Raw genomic sequence first — 17,843 nt, forward strand, 5'->3', positions numbered from 1 at the left:
GCCTAAGCTACTTTGAATTGGGTTTCTGTCCCTTTCAGGAAAGCCTAACTAGTAAAAAGTTCTTTGGTTAAATCCTCCATGGGGTGCAATGAGTAAGTGTGATGGCCCCTGGAATGAGCTGTGTGGGTTAGGGCTCTGTGACCTGAAGGGTGTTGAGAGCCATCTCTGCACTGTTGAGCAACAGCAAATAAATGAGAGTGAGGAATTATGCTTGGACTGCCAGGCCTGGCTTGTCTGAGTAGGGGCATACCTGCATGGGGCTAGGACTGGGTGCTCACCATCACTTTTCTGCTATGGCTTAGCATGTGCTTCTGTATGGGGCATATGTTTCTGATACCAGGGCAGAGGCAGGAACTGAGTTGGCTCCCAGCAGCCAGTGTGCTCTCTGGAGGTCTCGGGCCTGGCTGTGCTGGCAATGGGCAGGAAATAGAGCTTCCGGGTCAGTGTCCTGGGTGCCAGGAGAGCTAATGTGGTCTTTGTGGAGTGGGCATCTGTGTTTGGGAGAGAACTGGGATGATACATTCTAGCAGGTAGGGCAGAGAACATTTGCTTGCAGGATCAGATTGGAGGAAGACAGGTGTCTGGGGTGTTAGCAGCACTGAGGAGAGGTCTGAGCAGGGCTGAACACTAGAGAGAGGACATGTTCCAGAAAGCTCTGTGGCCTCTCCCCATCTGCTTTCCTTAGCACTCCATTGCCACGACCATTCTGAACAGGTCCTTCACACGAGCCTCAGAACAGTTCCTGAGGATCAAAGAGGCCTGCTGGGCAGATATCTAGTCCCTTCCAGATGGCCATTTTCCTTGTGGCTGGCAGATCAAAGAGTTTATTTAATCACCTACCATGGAAGTACCATGACAGTCCAAAATGATCCCAAGAGGCATCCAGAGTGAAAGGCTTTGGGGTCTGGGGAGATGGCACAATTGATACGGTGTTTACCACACAAGTGTGAGGACCTGAGTTCAGATCCCCAGGACCTATGAGTACTAGGATTAAAAGCATACTCCGCTATGCCCAACTAGACTTTTCTTTTTTAATACTTTTACAAACTGCATGGTATCATCTACACCTTCAAGAATGAGCAAATTTTTCTCAATCTTGTTTTCACTGGAGACAGATTCATCTCAGCTACTATTTTTGTTTTCCATTTCAGTTATATCTATGGAGGCAGGGCTACTAAAATACAAGTACAGGACAGAGGTGGAGTTCAGTAATAGAGTACCTGCTTCATAGTCTGGAGCATTCCCAGCCCCCACCCCGAGCCGCTTTTATTCTCAGCATGCCCCTAAAAAGAGCCCCACCCTCACCAAAAGACACGCCTGTCAATGTGCATAAGACACGGGTTTGACCACAAACTAGAAGGCTGCAGCCTGGGGCTGCTCTAGAGCGCCGTGTCGGACGCGGGGTCCTGCTGCGCCCCCTGGCGGGAGTAGAACTCGTCCGTCATGCTCTGCGGGATGCGCTTCAGCATCTCTTTGGGGAAGATGCGCAGCAGTTTCCAGCCCAGGTCCAGCGACTCGAACACGGTGCGGTTCTCGTAGGGACCTGGGGACCACGCAGGAGCGTAAAGGCTTCCTGTCCAGGAGAGAAGGGCCAGGTGGTCCCAGCCCCGCCCCCCGCCGCGCCCCACCTTGGGTGATGAAGTTCTTCTCGAACTTCTGCAGAAACTCCAGGTAGAGCAGGTCCTCCGAAGTGAGTGCCTCCTCCCCCACCACCGCTTTCATGGCTTGCACATCCTTCCCGATGGCATAGCAGGCATACTATGGAAGGGCAGTGTGGGCTCACCACCCCTGTAGGCTGAGCTCCACTTTCTGGGGACCAGCTTAGTGCAGACAGGAACTTCTTGCCCAGCTGGGGCTCAGAACTCCACCTTTTAAATCGGGGTTACCGCATCCACTGCCCCTCTCCTTACCAGCTGGTTGGAGACATCTCCGTGGTCCTTTCTGGTCATGCCCTCGCCTATGGCCGACTTCATCAGCCGTGACAGGGAAGGGAGCACGTTGATGGGGGGATAGACCTGGGCAGCAGAAGAGAGGAGCATGTGGCAGGACCCAGGCTCTCTTTTCATTCACCTGCTCCTCCACACCCTTCTCAGAAGACTCCTATTCTTCAGGCTACGCTCTGCCCGCTCTATTCCCCATGGACTCTAGGCCTTGATTACTGGGTGGAAGACAGTCAGGGTTGTTACATCGGCGAGTCTATACAGGAAGGAAGCTGGAGCTAGGGGCAATGAGGTGAAATTAGTTAATGAAACACAATTTCAAAACGTGATATTTGTACAAGCAAGTTGAAGCTTAATTGTGTGTGTGTGTGTGTGTGTGTGTGTGTGTGTGTGTGTGTGTGTGTGTGTGTGTTTTGACACAGTGTCTTGTAGCCCAGGCTATCTGGATTCAAACTTGCTTGTAACTAAGGGTGGCCTTGAACTTTTGATCTTCCTGCCTCTGGGATTACTGGCTTGTGCTAGGTTTGCAGGCTGTATTATGTAGTGCTGGGGATGGAACCCAGGGCTTCCTACATGCTGGGCAGGCTCTTAACCAAATGAGCTACAGCCCCAGCCCTGTTGCCCTATTTAGTGTCACCAAAGCTAATAACTGAGTGGAAGAGAAATGTTTTATATTTACTGCTTTCCATATGCTTCATATATACAAATGCACGCCCCCAGTACATTGGTGTGAAACATAAACATGGACCCAGAGATTAGCATCGTTTTCTTAAGGTCCTATAGCCATAGGCTAGCTGTGAAGCACAGGTTCCCCCAGTGCCTAGCTCCTGACGGTGTGGCTTTGGGCAGGCCTCTCCTCCTTCTTGCACAGGAATGATACATAACTCTTTTTTGATGTCTTGGCAGCAGGGGAGCAGATGTGGGGAGAAAGGAGGCAGCTATTGGGAAGGAACAGTACCTGCCGGTTGTGTAGCTGTCTGTCCACATAAATTTGTCCCTCTGTGATGAAGCCAGTCAAGTCTGGGATGGGGTGGGTGATATCTGCAAGCAAATACCCTGTCCTCAGTGTATGGGGGCAAGGTTCTCATCTACTTGGGGACACATGAATCTTCCTTTCAGCATGGGGATGATGGGGTGGCTGGTGGAAATGGAGGGTGGGTTCTGGAGGGCAGGGGGTGCTGGAGACTACCGTCATTGGGCATGGTGAGAATGGGGATCTGTGTGATGGAGCCACCCCGGCCCTCCACGCGGCCAGCTCGCTCATAGATGGTGGCCAAGTCTGTGTACATATATCCAGGAAAGCCACGGCGCCCTGGCACTTCCTCTCTGGCAGCTGAGACCTGCAATACCCACAATAGCAGGTACGTCAGAAGATGAAAGGCTAGACTCAGGAAGGGAGATTAGGAGGTTGGACTGACAGCACAGAAGAGGAGTACCCAGCCTGTGATTGAGCCCTGAGACTTGCTGAGAGGAGCAGGCCTAAATGAGTGAATTATTTTGTTTATCAGGGTGGCTGTGAGACCAAGGGAGGACCAGGGAGGGGTGGTTTGAACCGGACACCCATATCAGCCAGCACACCTCCCGCAAAGCCTCTGCATAGGAACTCATGTCAGTTAATATGACCAGCACATGCTTCTCACACTGGTAGGCAAGGAACTCAGCTGTGGTCAGGGCCAGACGAGGCGTGATGATCCGTTCAATCCTGGAAGCCAAGCATGACAGGACTCAGGGAGCCTGGGGGCTCAAGCCTGGCCCCACGAAGCCCCAGAATGGAGTGTAAGGTCGCCTGGGAGATGGCAGGGGAACAGATAAGATGAGCCCCGCCCAGGGCTCCTGGTGAAGACAATGGTTCTTAACAGTGGGCATTTCTGGCAATACTGATGCTCCCTTGGCCACTGTCCAAGGTGAGCCAAAAATGTGCCTTTCCTGCTTGAAGCTGTCCTGAGCATGCTTCCTTTAGCTGGCCTTTTCAGTTTGGGCTCTGGGCCTGTGGCTCTTCCCCTAGCAATGCCATCTCGGCCTCCAGAATTCTGTGATTTAGTTTGAGGGTACCCTTAATACCCAGGATAGATTATTAGATTTTTAATGTCATCCATGTGAACACCAGATTGAAAGCCCCATCTTCAAAACTTTCAAAATAGAGCATTTTCTGAATAAATGCCACAAAAGGTGGTCTCTGCAGTGATGACCTTGTTCAGGTGACACAGGAATGAGAGGTCCCCTGACTAGGACAGCTGCTTTGGCACAGGTATGAGGAAATCAGAGGGCAGGTGGGGTCCTGGTCTCGCTCCCTAGCATGCCCCAGGCTTCAGTTCCCCTATCTGTACAACCAAGAGTAATTCTCACAGCTCTAGCCCATGGCTGTAGTTCTGGGATGTCCTGAACTCCAGTATCCCAGGTCTAGGAAAGGGGAAGGTCCCAAGGGCAGTCTGAGCCTAGGAAGGACTCACGTAGGATCATTGGCCAAGTTCAGAAAGAGGCAGACGTTTCCCATGGTTCCATTCTGCTCGAAATCTGACTTGAAGAACCTGGCTGTCTCCATGTTCACCTAGACACATAGCCAGGGGAGATATGGGCAGGCCATGTGGCTGAGGGCTGGGCTTAGTCATGACCAGCTTTTCTCAGCAAAACTTGGGGACTGACAGCTTAACAGTCATTGGCTGTACAGGTGAATAGTCACTGAGGTGGCCACAGGGCCCAAGAAGGACTCATCAGGTCCCCTACAAAACTCAGCCTTTTTAACCTCCAGCTTCCTCTTGCCCCTCCCTCGGCCAGCTACTTCCCGACCCAGCCAGCCCCTCAGCCTCCCATCAGACCCTTGGCATCCCCTTTCAGAAGATATCTTGTCTCTGTAGGTTCCTGGGCTCCTCCTCCAGGCCAAGTATGGCCCTAGGATGCCTCAAGGGTCAATCTGACCTGGTCCCTGAGTCCATGCTCCCTTTAGCCATGCTGGGGTCTCTGCCGCCAGACTGGCCTGAACTTTAGGGGCTTCTCAGGGTGCAGGACTCAGTGTCCCCCATCAGAATAGGCTGTGCTAGAGCCGAGGCAGGCAAGGCTATTTCTCACCATTTCCAGACTTGCCTCCAGCTCCCCTTACCCCCATGGCTGCAAAGACAATCGCGAAGTTGTCCTCATGGTAATCCAGCACAGCCTTGGACTTCTTCACCAGCCCCGCTTGGCGACAGATCTGGGCAGCAATCTGAGACAGAATGGGCCAGAAGGGAGGCTGTCAGCGCCAGTGACATCTGACCTGCTGAGCATCACTATGGAGGATGGATGTTAGAAACTTTGGGTGGGGAGAGTCCAAGCCCCGGAGAGTGAGGGACTGCCCCGGATCCTGCAGTCTTTCTCAGGATTGGGGATAGTCTGTTCTTTGGCTACTAAGGAGTTGAAGGCACCTGTCACAAGGAGCAGGGCAGCATCCCCTATGAGCAAAAGTCTTGTGTGAATTTGGGCAGTTTAGCTTAGGATAGCTGAGCCTTTCAGAGCCTGCACCTTCCACAGCCTGCTGGAGCCCTAGGAGGCTAGAATGGTTCTTGTCTGGTGGTGGCAGTTAGACAAACACCAGTGCAAGGACTGCCTAACACAGGCTGCGGCTCAGCTGAGCAGGGCTTCTACACTGGAGTCTACTCGGGCTCTCTGAAGTCAGTGAGCACTCTATTCACTAGGGACAGCATGCGGCCCTTTCGGAGACCATGTGTGACTGTATGTATTGGGGGTGTCTCTTATGCCACCCTGACCCTGAGCGGTCAGGAAACACCAGCCAGAGTGGGTGCTTGTCATTCCCACTCTTTGCTTGGCACAGAAGTGCTTGGTGCTAGCCTGGAAGCCCAGGCCTCTGCTCGTCCCCGATCCTTGGTTATGCATCCCTCACCTCATTGTGGGGGAGCCCAGCTGCAGAGAAGATGGGGATCTTCTGGCCACGGGCGATGCTGTTCATGACATCAATGGGGGAGATTCCTGTCTGGATCATCTCCTCAGGGTAGATTCGGTCATGGGGATTGATGGGCTGGCCTGGGAGGGGTGATCATCCAGGTTCAGGCTCCAGCCCTTCTGCCACCAACCACCACTGTCTCTCTCTGCCAACCAGCTGTTCAACAGCCCCTTCTGCAACAATGGAACTATGTGCGCAGCATCACCCGGGCACCTGTGGCTCTTGTGCATGTGAGATGCAATTGAAAAATGAAAAGTTCCTTTCATTTGAATTGGTTCAAGTTTAAAAAGCTGTTTTCTCCATGCTATCTTGGCATTGCCTTAGCACCTTAGCTAGACAGCCCCCCTCACCACCTAGGCACCTGAGTGATGTTCAGGGGACCAGAGGGTGGCTCAGAGACTATGTGTGAACAGACATGTGCTTTGCCACTAACTTGCTGTGTGGCCTTGATCAATGGGTGGGGGAGGCTCCACGGGCCTCCATTACTGCCTCAGAAAACTGGTGGGTGGGGCAGTCAGAAAGACCTCTGAAAAGAATAGCTGGGGTCCTAGGAAGGGACCTTCTCTGCTGTGAGCCTCTCGTCCGCAGCTCCCAGGATAGAGCATAGGGAACTGAAGGCCACAGGGGATGGCTGGAGGTGCTGTGCAATGATAGAATGGAGTGCTGGGGTAACTTAGGGTTCTATGGTGGATCTGGGGAGGAAGGCCTTTGCTGATCTGCCGGTTCATCTGGCCAGCTGTGGGTCAGCACTGTTTGGCCTAGGTCTGGACAGGATTTCCAAGGGTAGGTGGCAGAAATGATGGCTTGGCTGGGCAGGTGCTAGGGCTGTGTCCTCAAAGCCATGCAGGGTGAGCTTCCACTCTCTCACCATTGATGTCCAGAAAGTCCTCTGCCATGACAACAGGCCCTTTGTCAATGGGTTTACCAGAGCCATTGAAAATCCGACCTGGGAGAGACAAGGCGTTCAGGAAGGTGTCAGGGCTCCCAGTCTGTGCACGGCCACCAGCTCCACATACTCCTCCAGAATCCCATCATCCTTTGTTCCCTGCCTCCTCAGCACCCCCCCCCCCCCCCGCCATCACACATGGCCGACTTCTGTGACTGTCCCTGCCAAGGGCAGGGTGTCTTCCTTCCTTCGCTGTGAATTTTCACAGGCAAGGCATTTTGGAGTCACCCTGACCACTGGCCTGGGCCCAGGTTGATCACTAATCAGAGGATCAGGCCAAGGAAGGAAGGGCTTGGTCACCCCTTTCAGCCTGGCCCTGAGTAGGTGGCTTCCAGCTGCACCTGTAATGACTTAACCTCACTCCTTCATTATTGAGCATGTTCTATATGTTGGGCCCTGCACTAGGGATGGGAGCTAGAGAGAGAAAATAACCTCTGGCTTCAGAAGGCACATAGGAAACACATGTGTACAGGCAGTGAAGGGCTTGATTAGAGAAGCCAGGGGGGGACAGAGGAGCCCCACCCTGCCACTCCACTCTCACCCAGCATGTCCTCTGACACAGGAGTCCGCAGGATGTCCCCTGTGAATTCACAGGTGGTCTTCTGGGAATCAATCCCTGAGGTCCCTTCAAACACCTGTGAGTTAGGGATTGTTCTGAGGGGCTAGCTGGAAAGAATGGGCCGCCCACTGTAGGCACTCAGCGCATAGCTCTGAGCAGGGTATTCTCTGGGAAACAGGTCGTTCCTCCCTCCAAGGCCTGTGAAATAGAATGGGAACTGGGAGTTCACTCTTCTCATTGGCTTACCTGAACACTTACCTGAACAATGGCTTTGGTCCCAGCCACTTCGAGCACTTGGCCACTCCTCTGGGTCCCATCCGGGAGGGTAAAGTTGACAATCTCAGCATACTGGGCAAACTGTTAGGGAGAAGAGCCACCCAAGGTGAAGCTCCTGTCACTTCCCACCTCTTCTTCTGGTCTCAAGTTACCTCCTGTCTTCTTGTGCCTTGATGTGGGGAAGGGGCTTTGTTTGGGAGGGGGCACCCCAGAGATAACTGGGACCTGAATCAGAAGCACATGTTAGATCCAAATCTCTTTTCTTAGTGCAAGTTTATGGCAGTTGTCTAATTACTTACATGGCTTACTGAGCCCTCAAGTCATTAACACATGAGCCTTATTTTTCTCCTCTTTAAAACAAGAGTGCTAAGAATAAGCCCCACCCCACTAGGCTGCTGTGACCAGGATAGGAACCCTAAGCTGTCAGCATAGCGCCAGGTTGGGGGGAGGATGACTCAGTAGCACAAAGTGGCCATTGTGGCCATCCAGGTCTCCTGAGCACGAAGGAGGAGCACACTTGTCACCAGAAGAAAGATTCCCTGTTTTCTAGGTGACTCTGAACCAGTGTCAACCTATTCCTAGCTATGGAGCTGGGATTGGCATCTGTGTAATGGTTAGGAATTTAAACAAAAATCAAGTTAATGAACAAAATATATAAGGGACTTCTATGATGACAAAGATTTGATTAAAGCATTTGAATAGGCATTTCTCTAAAGATGCAGATATGGCCAGTAGGCAGGTGGCAACATGTTCGTGGCCATTCTCCTTGGTCAACAAGAAAATGCAAATCAAAACCATGATGAAGTACCGCTGCACACCTGCTAGGGTGGCTGAAAAAGAAAAAGTGGATGTTAACACACACTACTGAGGAGAAATCAGAATCCTCTTTAGTCTCCTGGTGGAGTATAAACCAAAGCACTTGGTCTACACTAAGTAACATGCAGCTCCTCAAAAGGTTAGAATAGAGTTATCATTTGACCTAAGCAGTTTTACTCTTAGATATTTTCCTGAGAAATAAACACATGTATCCACATCAAGTCTTGAATGTGAATGCTCATGGAAGCATTATTCAGAATAGCAATAAAGAAGAAAGGAAAGAAGGAAGGAAGGAAGAAAGGAAGGAAGGAAGGAAGAGAAGAAAGGAGGAAAAGAAGGAAGGAAGGAAGGAAGGAAGGAAGGAAGGAAGGAAGGAAGGAAGGGAAGAAAGAAAACAGCCGAGACAGAGGATCTGATACTGTTTTCTGATGTCTGTGGACACTGCACTCATATGCATACACACACGCACATACATACAAATAATAAATCTTTAAAAGAAAAATAAAAGAGAACAAATATCTATTAGAAAAAGAACAAGAAGCTCTACTAGTCATATTCAGAAAACAATAAAGAAATATATATAAGAATTTAGAAGAAACTAATGAAGACTTAAGAGAATACAACTCAAACCAAAACCAATTAAAAATTAACAGAAAGAATGATCTTATAAATTTTTTTTGAGACAAGATCCCTGGCTAGCCTGAAACTTGATATGTAGACCAGGCTGGGCTTGAACTCACAGAGATCCTCCTGCCTGTCTCCTGGGTGATGGGATTAAAGACTTGTACCATCTTGGCAGATTCTGTAATTTTTAAAAACTTTGTCACAGTTTTTCCATGTGCTTTTACTCAATTCAGTCAGATTACAAGTTTATTTCATTTTTTACAGGTAAAGATGAACTTACATAAATAACGAGAGAATCAGTATAAAAGGATGTGGATTCATGAACTATTTGTTACAGTGGAACCCGTAAACAGAATGGGATTGTGGAATAAATCTATTATTTTTTTTCTCTGTGACAAAATTCCTGACCAGAGCAACTTAAGGGAGGCTTTGTTTGGCGACTGGTCTGAGAAGATGCCGTCCACCATAGCGTGAAAGGCTTGAAACAGTTTGAGGTCACGGAGAGATGGATTCCAGTGCTGGGCTTCCCATCTCCCTTTTCCCTTTTTATTCAGCCTGGGACTCCCTTATGGAGTGGTGCCGTTGACATTCTGGGCAAGTCTTCCATTCTCAGGGGCACCTCTCTGGAAATGCCCCTCACAGACACACCCAGTAGTATCTCCTAAGTGATTCTAAAATCCAGTGCAGTTGACACTGAACACTGAGCACCACAAGTATCAGTATATTCGGAAACACAACCTGCTAGGCCACCATCCAGCAGGGGTACATGTGTCTCTCTGCACGAGCGCTGTTCACCTGAATGCGAGCATAGCCTGCAGGTCTCACACAACTGTCCCACGGGCTGGAGACAAAGGGACAGATGGTTAACCTTCTTTCCTTTGTTTCTCTGGGTACAAGGAGCATGTATTATTTTTTGTTATTAAAATGTAATAACATTAGGTGACACGTTCTAATGCCACAAGTTATCAGAGTCATGGCTGTCAGTCTGTCCCCTGATGCCACACACTACTTCCTGACCTTATGAATCTGGGGAAAGTGGCGGAGGGACTAGTGACTAGGGTGGGCCACTCCCCCAGGGGCTTCCCTGCTCAGATTTGCAGTGATGACGGCCACCGATGGCGGTTTTGTTTGTACTGGAGAAAAGAAAGACGCGAAGGTGTCCGTCCCCCTTTCTAGGCCCTGCGGGGTAGGGTTGCTGGAGGAGAGGTCCTCCCCAACCCGAATCCCACCCAGGTGGTAGGAGGTGCGGAAGTCCAGCCATTTGGCGTCTCAACCACAAGATGGCGCTCAAGAGCAAAGAGACGTGCGCGAAATGAGATCTACAGCAAAAGTCCGGCTCGTTCCTCCTCGCTCTGCTCCCTGTGAACCCGAGTCTCTGAAACCACCCCTGTCCTCGGTGTTAGTCAGCCTGAGGAGGAAAATTTCAGGCCAGAGAACGCTAATTTGGGCCTAAAAGAAACAAGGCAATAAACCCGTTCAACAAAATAAGGCAGGGAAAGAAATGCATCTCAGGACGAAGTGCTGGCCTGGCATGCAGGAGGCCCTGGGTTTGATCTCTTGCGAGTGGGTCGGGGGAGGGAGAAGGAGAGGGAGAGGGAGAGGGGGAAACTGGCCGATGAACAGGATTTCCACGGCCAGCACTCACTAGGCTCCAGCCTTGAGTACTGGTGGTTTTTATAGCCTCCCACAGACAAATTGTGAAGAAGAAACTTGGCAGGAGACTTGAGGGGTGACAGAGTTAAAAAGAAGAAGAAGAAGAAGAAGGAGAAGGAGAAGGAGAAGGAGAAGGAGAAGGAGAAGGAGAAGGAGAAGGAGAAGGAGAAGGAGAAGAAGAAGAAGAAAACAAAGCCCCTGGATGGACAGCTTAAAAGAAACTCTGCGTATGGCCTAGAGGCCAGGAAGGAGACTAAGACTCTTACCTTGACCTGGTCGAGCACCACTAGAGGCCCATTGACGCCGCACACGGTCCTGTAGGCTGGGGGAGGGGAGGAGTGGGTCAGCATCTCACCTCTAAATCCCACTATGTTCTACCCCCAAGGAAAATGTATGCATGTGTGCACACGTGCACATGCGCGCGCGTGTGTGTGCATGCGCGCACACATACACACACAACAGAGAGAGAGAGAGAGAGAGAGAGAGAGAGAGAGAGAGAAGCATCCTGTCTCCTGCCCTCTGTGCACCCCCACCTCCTCCTCAGCCTTGGCCATCAGGGTCATTAGCTGTGACAGCGCCAGCCACCATTGCTGTAAGGGTCAAGCCCCTGCCACAGACCCCCCACTGTCTCAACACCTGCAGGATGCTGGAGGAGGGCATGAGGGCAGAGGCCTCCTCAGAGTCCTGCCCAGGCCTGCTGAGCTCTCCACCCCATGTGCTTCCCCTCTGGCCTCAACCCCCACCTCACCTACTCCCTCTTCCCAACCCCACTTGAACGTTCCAAAAGCGTCTGGGGCACAGCTGTGGCCTCCTGGGCCCTTCCCCAGGCCCCCATTACCATCCCTTCACCCTGCACTGATGAGCCCTGTGGGATGAGGGGGTGCTGCAGCTCTCTGCTGCCAGGTCCCACCAGTACACTGGGCATCCTATTGGGTAGAGGAGGGTGATACCAGGAAGACACACACACACACACACACACACACACACACACACACACACACACAAGAAAGCTCAGCTCCCAGGGTAAGATCCAACGACTGTCAGCTGGGAAGCCTGCCTTTGGTCCTGCTGGGGATAGCTCAGGGGCTCTGAGGAGGCTGTGGTCCCTTGACTGGCAATGGAGTTCCAAAGCTAGTCTCTCCCAGTGATTCTGTGATTCAGTGGAGACAAGTAATTTGCCCAGACCAGAAGAGTGGGATGCTAGGAAGGAATTGGGTTATTCACAGACCACAGAGCTCAGGGGAGGTGGGTACCATGGGCCTGGGGCTGGCATGCTTGTGGCACATCTTGGGAAGGGGCTGCCCTGGGCCCTCCATCAGCCCACACTGGCCCACAGTGTGCCTGACCCCAGAGGAAGCCAGTGTTCCTGTTCATGCCTTCCCAGTCACCGAAGCTGCTTCACAGCACATCCACCAGAAAGGGCAAATGCACAAGGCCATTCTACCACTGGTCTTTGCAAGGACCCTCCTATTGTAAGGACTACCTAGAAAATTCAAGGCTGAGCCCAGGATTGCCAGAGTAGGATGCTCCGTTCCCTTCCAGAGCTACCTACTCTGTGTGTCTATCTACCCAGAGCCCCTGTATCATCTACCTGCTGTCTTCCCTCAGCCCCTGAAGGAGGTCCACCTGTATCTGAGGCAGGATCCAGGAGAAGCCCCTCCTGGTGAAGGGCCAGCTCCTCAACCTGCATTTGTCTCTCAGGCTAGCCCCACCACCCACGTGCAATGGCTCTCTCTCAGCCTCTCCCCCTCCCCTGCACTCACTCTCACAAGAGGACTACATCATCAGGCACATTCCCCTTCTTTCATATCTAGGGTCCTTGGAAGAAACCGACAAGGTCCCCCACTGAAGGGCTTCTTACAGATCAGCCCAGGCTCTGCTCCTCCCCTCTCACTTCCTGTTCCCTGGAAAAATCTTCCCTCCTTCCTTCCTTTCTTTAAATCCTAGCTGTTGAATGTCATCCAACTGCCACTAGCAAGGCAAATAAGTGACAACTCTAATGTAGAGCCTAAAATCCAAAAGCAGGGACTGAAAGAACATGACATTGTGAAAATATGAGAAACTACAGGGATGTTTAGGTGGGAAAGATCAGGATGGGCTAGTGAGATGAAGGAGGGATGGATGGGCCACATGGAGGGCAAGATGGGCAGGTGAGGTAGGTGCAAAGCCAGGAGGCAGAAGAGATGAAGGATGGGATGGGCCAGGGACCAGAGTGAATGTTCAGGGAAGAAGCATTCTCAAGTCAGGGGACTGAGTTAAGGGGAGCCTTCCAGCCAGCCCCAGGGAGTTGGAAGTACCCATGGCAGAGTTGAAAGAACCCTGATTGCTAGCTGCTCAGTGCCTTAGGGGGCAGAGAGGAGGGAAGTTACTCAGGACTCCCTCAAGGCTGGCTTCCAGTATGGGGAGAGCTGGCAGGCAGAGTCTCTGCCATTCTTGCTCAGCACAAGGCTGGCACATACATTGAGCTGACTGAGTTCTGGGAGGCACTAACTGGTTCTATCAGTTCCTTATTCCCGTATGTCCCCATCAGACCAACAGGTATCCCCACCTTAGCCTCAAACCGAATGGGAGTCCTGATGCCACACCCCCAGCTCCCGCCTGCTGAGGAGAAGATGAGAGAGAATATGTATAGTATTGGGGTGGTGGTTTGGGGGGTCACAACAGATACTCTGATGGAATTTACACTGTGAGGATGGTACAGAGTGGAGTTGGTGAGATGAGCAGAGACAGGGCCAGGACCAACACCTGACCAGGGTGGGGAAACTTTTAGACTGGCAGGTGAGTGTTTCCAAGCCTGGGGAGAGCTGGCATTTTGCCAGATCCACAGAGCTGGGGAAAGACAGCAGTGAGCCTGGGGTCAAGAGACTCCAGGGTGTGTGGGTCAGAGTAAGTGGCTTGTCTCTGGAGAGAGAGCCACAAAGCCCAAAGGGATCACTTTTGGTTTCACAGCCTTGGGAGACAGGCCTTTTCCCCTTTCTTCTTTGACAGCCTGCTTCCGGACTTCATGACTTCACAGCTCATCCTGAGAAGTCTCTGTTAATCCTGAGGTCCAGCAATTCCACTTGAGAGAGGGTACCTGGAGATGGAGGTTAGGGGTTGGAGGCTGGGCACCCTGCCTGGGTGAGGGAGGAAGGAGTGGGGGCCATGCTGGGCACCCTGCCTGATGTCAAGGGGGAGGAGCAATGCTGGGTGGGCTACCTGGCTCTCTGGGAGTCAGGTTGGGAGATCCTAGCTTCCTTAGGCCAGACCACACAGCAACCACTGTGAGGTCTCTGAGTCTCCACTCAGCACCCCAGCCTTCTTTCCAGACTGCAGGATCCACCCCCTAACTCAAGGCAGGGACTTGGCAGAGCGGTTGGAGGAAGGCACAGCTCTCTGCATTGAGGCCCTCACTGTAGAAAACTTCTCAAGTACCCCATGTTCTATTCAACACAGGACTGCAAGTCCTTCAGGCCGTGCCCTTACCTTCCTCCTTCAGTGCTTCTCACACTGGAGACCCCCAAGACCACAGACTGGAGGGATTATAGACCCCAACACAAAACTAGATCTTTTCTCAGAGCCATCTGGTTTTATTGGATTTTTTATTTTATGTGTGTGTGTGTGTGTGTGTGTGTGTGTGTGTGTGTGAGTGAGAGAGAGAGAGAGAGAGAGAGAGAGAGAGAGAGAGAGAGAGAGAGAAGGTCTTACTCTATAGTCCAGGCTTCCTTCAAAGTCACTCTTCTATCCCAGGTTGACCTCAGACTCATGGCAGTCCTCCTGCCTCATCCTCCTGAGTGTTGGGATCATAGGTGTGCTAGCACGCCCACTTTCGGGTTGTCCAGTTAGGACTCAGGCAAAGGGGAACTGAGCAACGGAGATGCCTTTGACTGGTGGGCACCCTGGCTGTGCCCCTTGCATGGAGAGGCAAGCTGAAGTGGGGAGGTCCAGCTGGCGCTGGGGCACTCAGGGATTAAGGCACTGCCCACCCAGGGATGTTCCACTTGACCCTGAAGAAAGACACAGGGTGATGAGCTGCCAAGAGAGCCCTGGCTCCACTGACCTCGGGGCATTCCCTCAATGGGCTTTCCCCAGACTCAGCAGACACTCTCCTCCCCCTGCTCACCCCCTCCCATTGTCTCTGACACTGGGGGCTGCAGTGTGGAGGAGAGCTCCCTACCCCCACCTCCCACAGTTCCGGTCAAAGGCTCAGCAGGGCTCCTACAAGGTCCTAATTAGCGCCTGACCAGCTACACCTGCAGTGTCCTGTCTCCCTCCCCCAGAAGGCTGGAGGCCAGGGTGGGGGCAAGCCTAGGGCAGCAGGTCTTGCTCCTCCACCCCGTTCCAGCTGGGGGGGGGGCTAGGGGATGGGGTCCCCACTGGAAGACGGGGGTCTTAGAGTCAGAACCTGCTTGTGCAGACTCTACAGTAACTGCCTCCCCTTTGGCTCTCAAGCCCCGGAGGACTGGCCTGACCTGGCTCCATCCCTCCAGCTAGGCTGACACTTGTCCTTTTGCACCTTTGCACAAGCTGTACTCACCCCCACGTGCAATGCTCCACATCTACCCAGTGATGCCACAAAGCTGCACTGCCTCTACAACAAGCCAAGGCCCTTGGGGAGTGTGGGCAGTTCCGCTGAAGGAGAGCCCTGCTTCCCAAGGTGGCTATTGCGAACACTCATGTCCAATCCCGACTCTGTCCTCCTCCTCCTTTCTAGCCAGCTCTGTCTCAGCATTAAGTCACCCATCCAGCTGCAGCTGTGCCCTGGGATGGCCAGACTACCTCTGTGCAGGACTACAGGAGCCCTGGGGCCCTGACCTCTGGACTGGCCCATCTCCACTTCTTCAGCCTGAGCTAGGGCCTGGAGTTTCAGCGTAAAGAGCCTGGCTGGAGGAGGAAGGCAGGGGGTGGGGGAACAGCATCCTTGTCTGGGGGGGAGCAACAGCACTGGGGAGGGGGCTCCAGACTCTTCCCACTCCTATCCTTGCCCTCATCTCCTAGGAAGAACTCCACCCAGGTACCCAAGATGGATGGAGGGGTATGGGGAACTAGGCTGAGCCAGGCTAGGAGCGTGTCCTTGAGGGCTAGCCCAGCCCCTAGGCTATCCACAGCCTTTGCTCTGTCACTGTGGCTGTGATCTTGTTGTCTTGGGTGGGGGGTGGGTGTCAGAACCTGCAGGGTGTTGACAATAAATAAGTGACTGGCTGGAGGAAACCGGGGAGAGGCTGCTCTAGCTTGAGCTCTGCCACCTGGAAGAAAATGTGGGGCTGCACAAAGGTTGTACCAGGAGATCCTTGCAGGTCCCTGCAAGGCCGCATTCCAGAAGGAAAGCTGAGCCTGGAGGTCCAGGCCCCTGCCCCACCCAACCTGGCAGCTCTCCTTTGCTCACAGGTGGTTGGGCCTGCGGGGGCAGTGTATCACATGGCCCAAACCCTGAGCATAATGAGGTCCCTCTTGCCACTGATTTCTGGGCCCTGGTGACTCAAGCTTTTGCCTGGAGGGCTCTCTCTAGACTCTGTATGTCCACGAGGCAGGGCCTCCAGGCCTCCTTGAGAAGCCTGGCCTGCCTCTTTCATCTTTTCCCCCTAACTGGTGCACACTGCCTGTCTTGCTCAGCCTCAGCTGGGCTGGGCACCCAGGCCTCTGCTCCCTGAAGGCAGAAAGGCACTTTACTTGCTCTGAGCTCAGCTGTTGGCTACCCTGTATGTATCACACCTCTCCTGTGGGGCTGGGTAGCTTTGCAGTCAGGGTGAAGAAGGGATGGCTGTGTCTAGCCCCTTCCCCTCACCCAACGAACACACCCTGTTAGGAGCCTCAGGCTCTGCTCAGCTGGGGCCACTCAGGCTGGTTTACTCCAGTGAGCTGGGCTTCCTGAGACTTTACCAGGCCAGGGAAAGTGACCTTGGACAAGAACATGGGGGGTGGCTTTGGCCCTGTGGACCTCGCCAGGTTTTTCTGTCCCTGACCTTGACTTGGCTCACCCTTACAGATCAGACACAGACAACATGAGAAAGAGACACCATGTGTGAACAGGTCCATGCTCTTACCCCAGCCATATACACAGATTACCACAGTTATGTGTGTTCTCATACATAACTGTAAGCATGAAGCCGAGTGTTCTCTCCCTGTGAACACACATGCACATCATATCCAAGTGCACACACATATACACACACCTCATGTCCACCCTGTGTGTATAAGCATGCACACACACGCTGTTGCACATCCCGCCCCCACCCCCACACCCCTGGTGGAGAATGCCCCTCTAGTACATGCTTCTGTTTGTTTGTTTGTTTTTTTTTTGTTGTTGTTGTTGTTTTTTGTGGAGCTGAAGATCGAACCCCGGGCCTGGCTAGGCAAGTGCTCTACCACTGAGCTAAATCCCAACCCTAGTACATACTTCTGTATACAGATTCTCTCCCCTAGGAAGTGACGCAGGTACAGCACACTGGTTACTGAATTCCTCAAGCCAAGTGCCCACTGACTATACTGCTACATGTGTCCCTGCAGACTCATTTGCCCACTCACACATGCCCACATGTGTTCTTGTTCCCTCCCTCCCTCCCTCCCTCCCTCCCTCCCTCCCTCCCTCCCTCCCTCTTCCTCTCTCCCCTCTGTCTGTCTCTCTGTCTCTCCCTCTCTCTCTCCTCTCTCTGTCTCTGTCTCCCTCAAGCTCTCTCTGGACCTTGGGTCTTAGACAGGATCCTGATGACAACAGTTGCTACTCAGCCCCCTCCTCCGCCTGAATGGGGAGCCCCATCCCTCCACCTGTAGAGGTGACCCTGCACAGGCTGTGCCACCGCATGGCTCCACAGGACCCAGAGCCCCCTGATCTCCTTAGGTCTTGATCCTCCTTTTCAGAGGCAAAAGCATGATCCCAGCAGCCCTCTCCCCTCGCCAGCTGGACATGAATACTCACTGACACGGGGGTGGGTGATGTAGTTTCGGGTCACAACCTGCACATGCTCTCGAGCTGTGACTGGATCACAGCCATTGCCAGTGAACCCCCCAGGCCTGTTGTCTGCTTTCGTGGTGGCCATGGTGTGTGGAGAGCTGGGAGTCAGTGCGCCAGAACACTGGTGGCAACTCTAAGACTTCAGTTCCAGCTGGAGCAGGCTG

At 52.7% G+C, this 17,843-nt stretch overlaps 1 protein-coding gene across 1 annotated transcript; it reads right to left on the reverse strand.

The window, feature by feature from the left end:
* Window positions 1–1,011: 1,011 nt before the first annotated feature.
* Atp6v1b1 (ATPase H+ transporting V1 subunit B1) lies at window positions 1,012–17,826 on the reverse strand. The gene is made up of 14 exons (XM_036182667.1): window positions 17,644–17,826; window positions 11,015–11,070; window positions 7,638–7,736; window positions 7,362–7,455; window positions 6,743–6,820; window positions 5,815–5,954; window positions 5,038–5,139; window positions 4,391–4,488; window positions 3,519–3,642; window positions 3,130–3,280; window positions 2,899–2,981; window positions 1,911–2,015; window positions 1,629–1,758; window positions 1,012–1,543 (listed from the first exon to the last, which is right to left on the reverse strand). Exons 1-14 carry the CDS (start codon window positions 17,762–17,764, stop codon window positions 1,380–1,382), a joined length of 1,545 nt encoding a protein of 514 aa, XP_036038560.1. The 5' UTR covers window positions 17,765–17,826; the 3' UTR covers window positions 1,012–1,379.
* Between the last annotated feature and the right edge of the window lie 17 nt (window positions 17,827–17,843).

This window comes from Onychomys torridus, chromosome 3 (assembly GCF_903995425.1).
Source record: "Onychomys torridus chromosome 3, mOncTor1.1, whole genome shotgun sequence".
In the NCBI taxonomy this organism is placed as follows: Eukaryota; Metazoa; Chordata; class Mammalia; order Rodentia; family Cricetidae; genus Onychomys; species Onychomys torridus.

Excerpts from the sequence above, each read along its gene's own strand:
- Atp6v1b1 (XM_036182667.1), bottom strand. The coding sequence starts at position 17,764 with ATGGCCACCACGAAAGCAGACAACAGGCCTGGGGGGTTCACTGGCAAT. Across the intron at positions 4,489-5,037 it reads TTGTCTTTGCAGCCATGGGG|GTGAACATGGAGACAGCCAG; the intron begins GTAAGGGGAGCT and ends CTATGTGTCTAG. Across the intron at positions 2,016-2,898 it reads GACAGCTACACAACCGGCAG|GTCTATCCCCCCATCAACGT; the intron begins GTACTGTTCCTT and ends TCTGCTGCCCAG.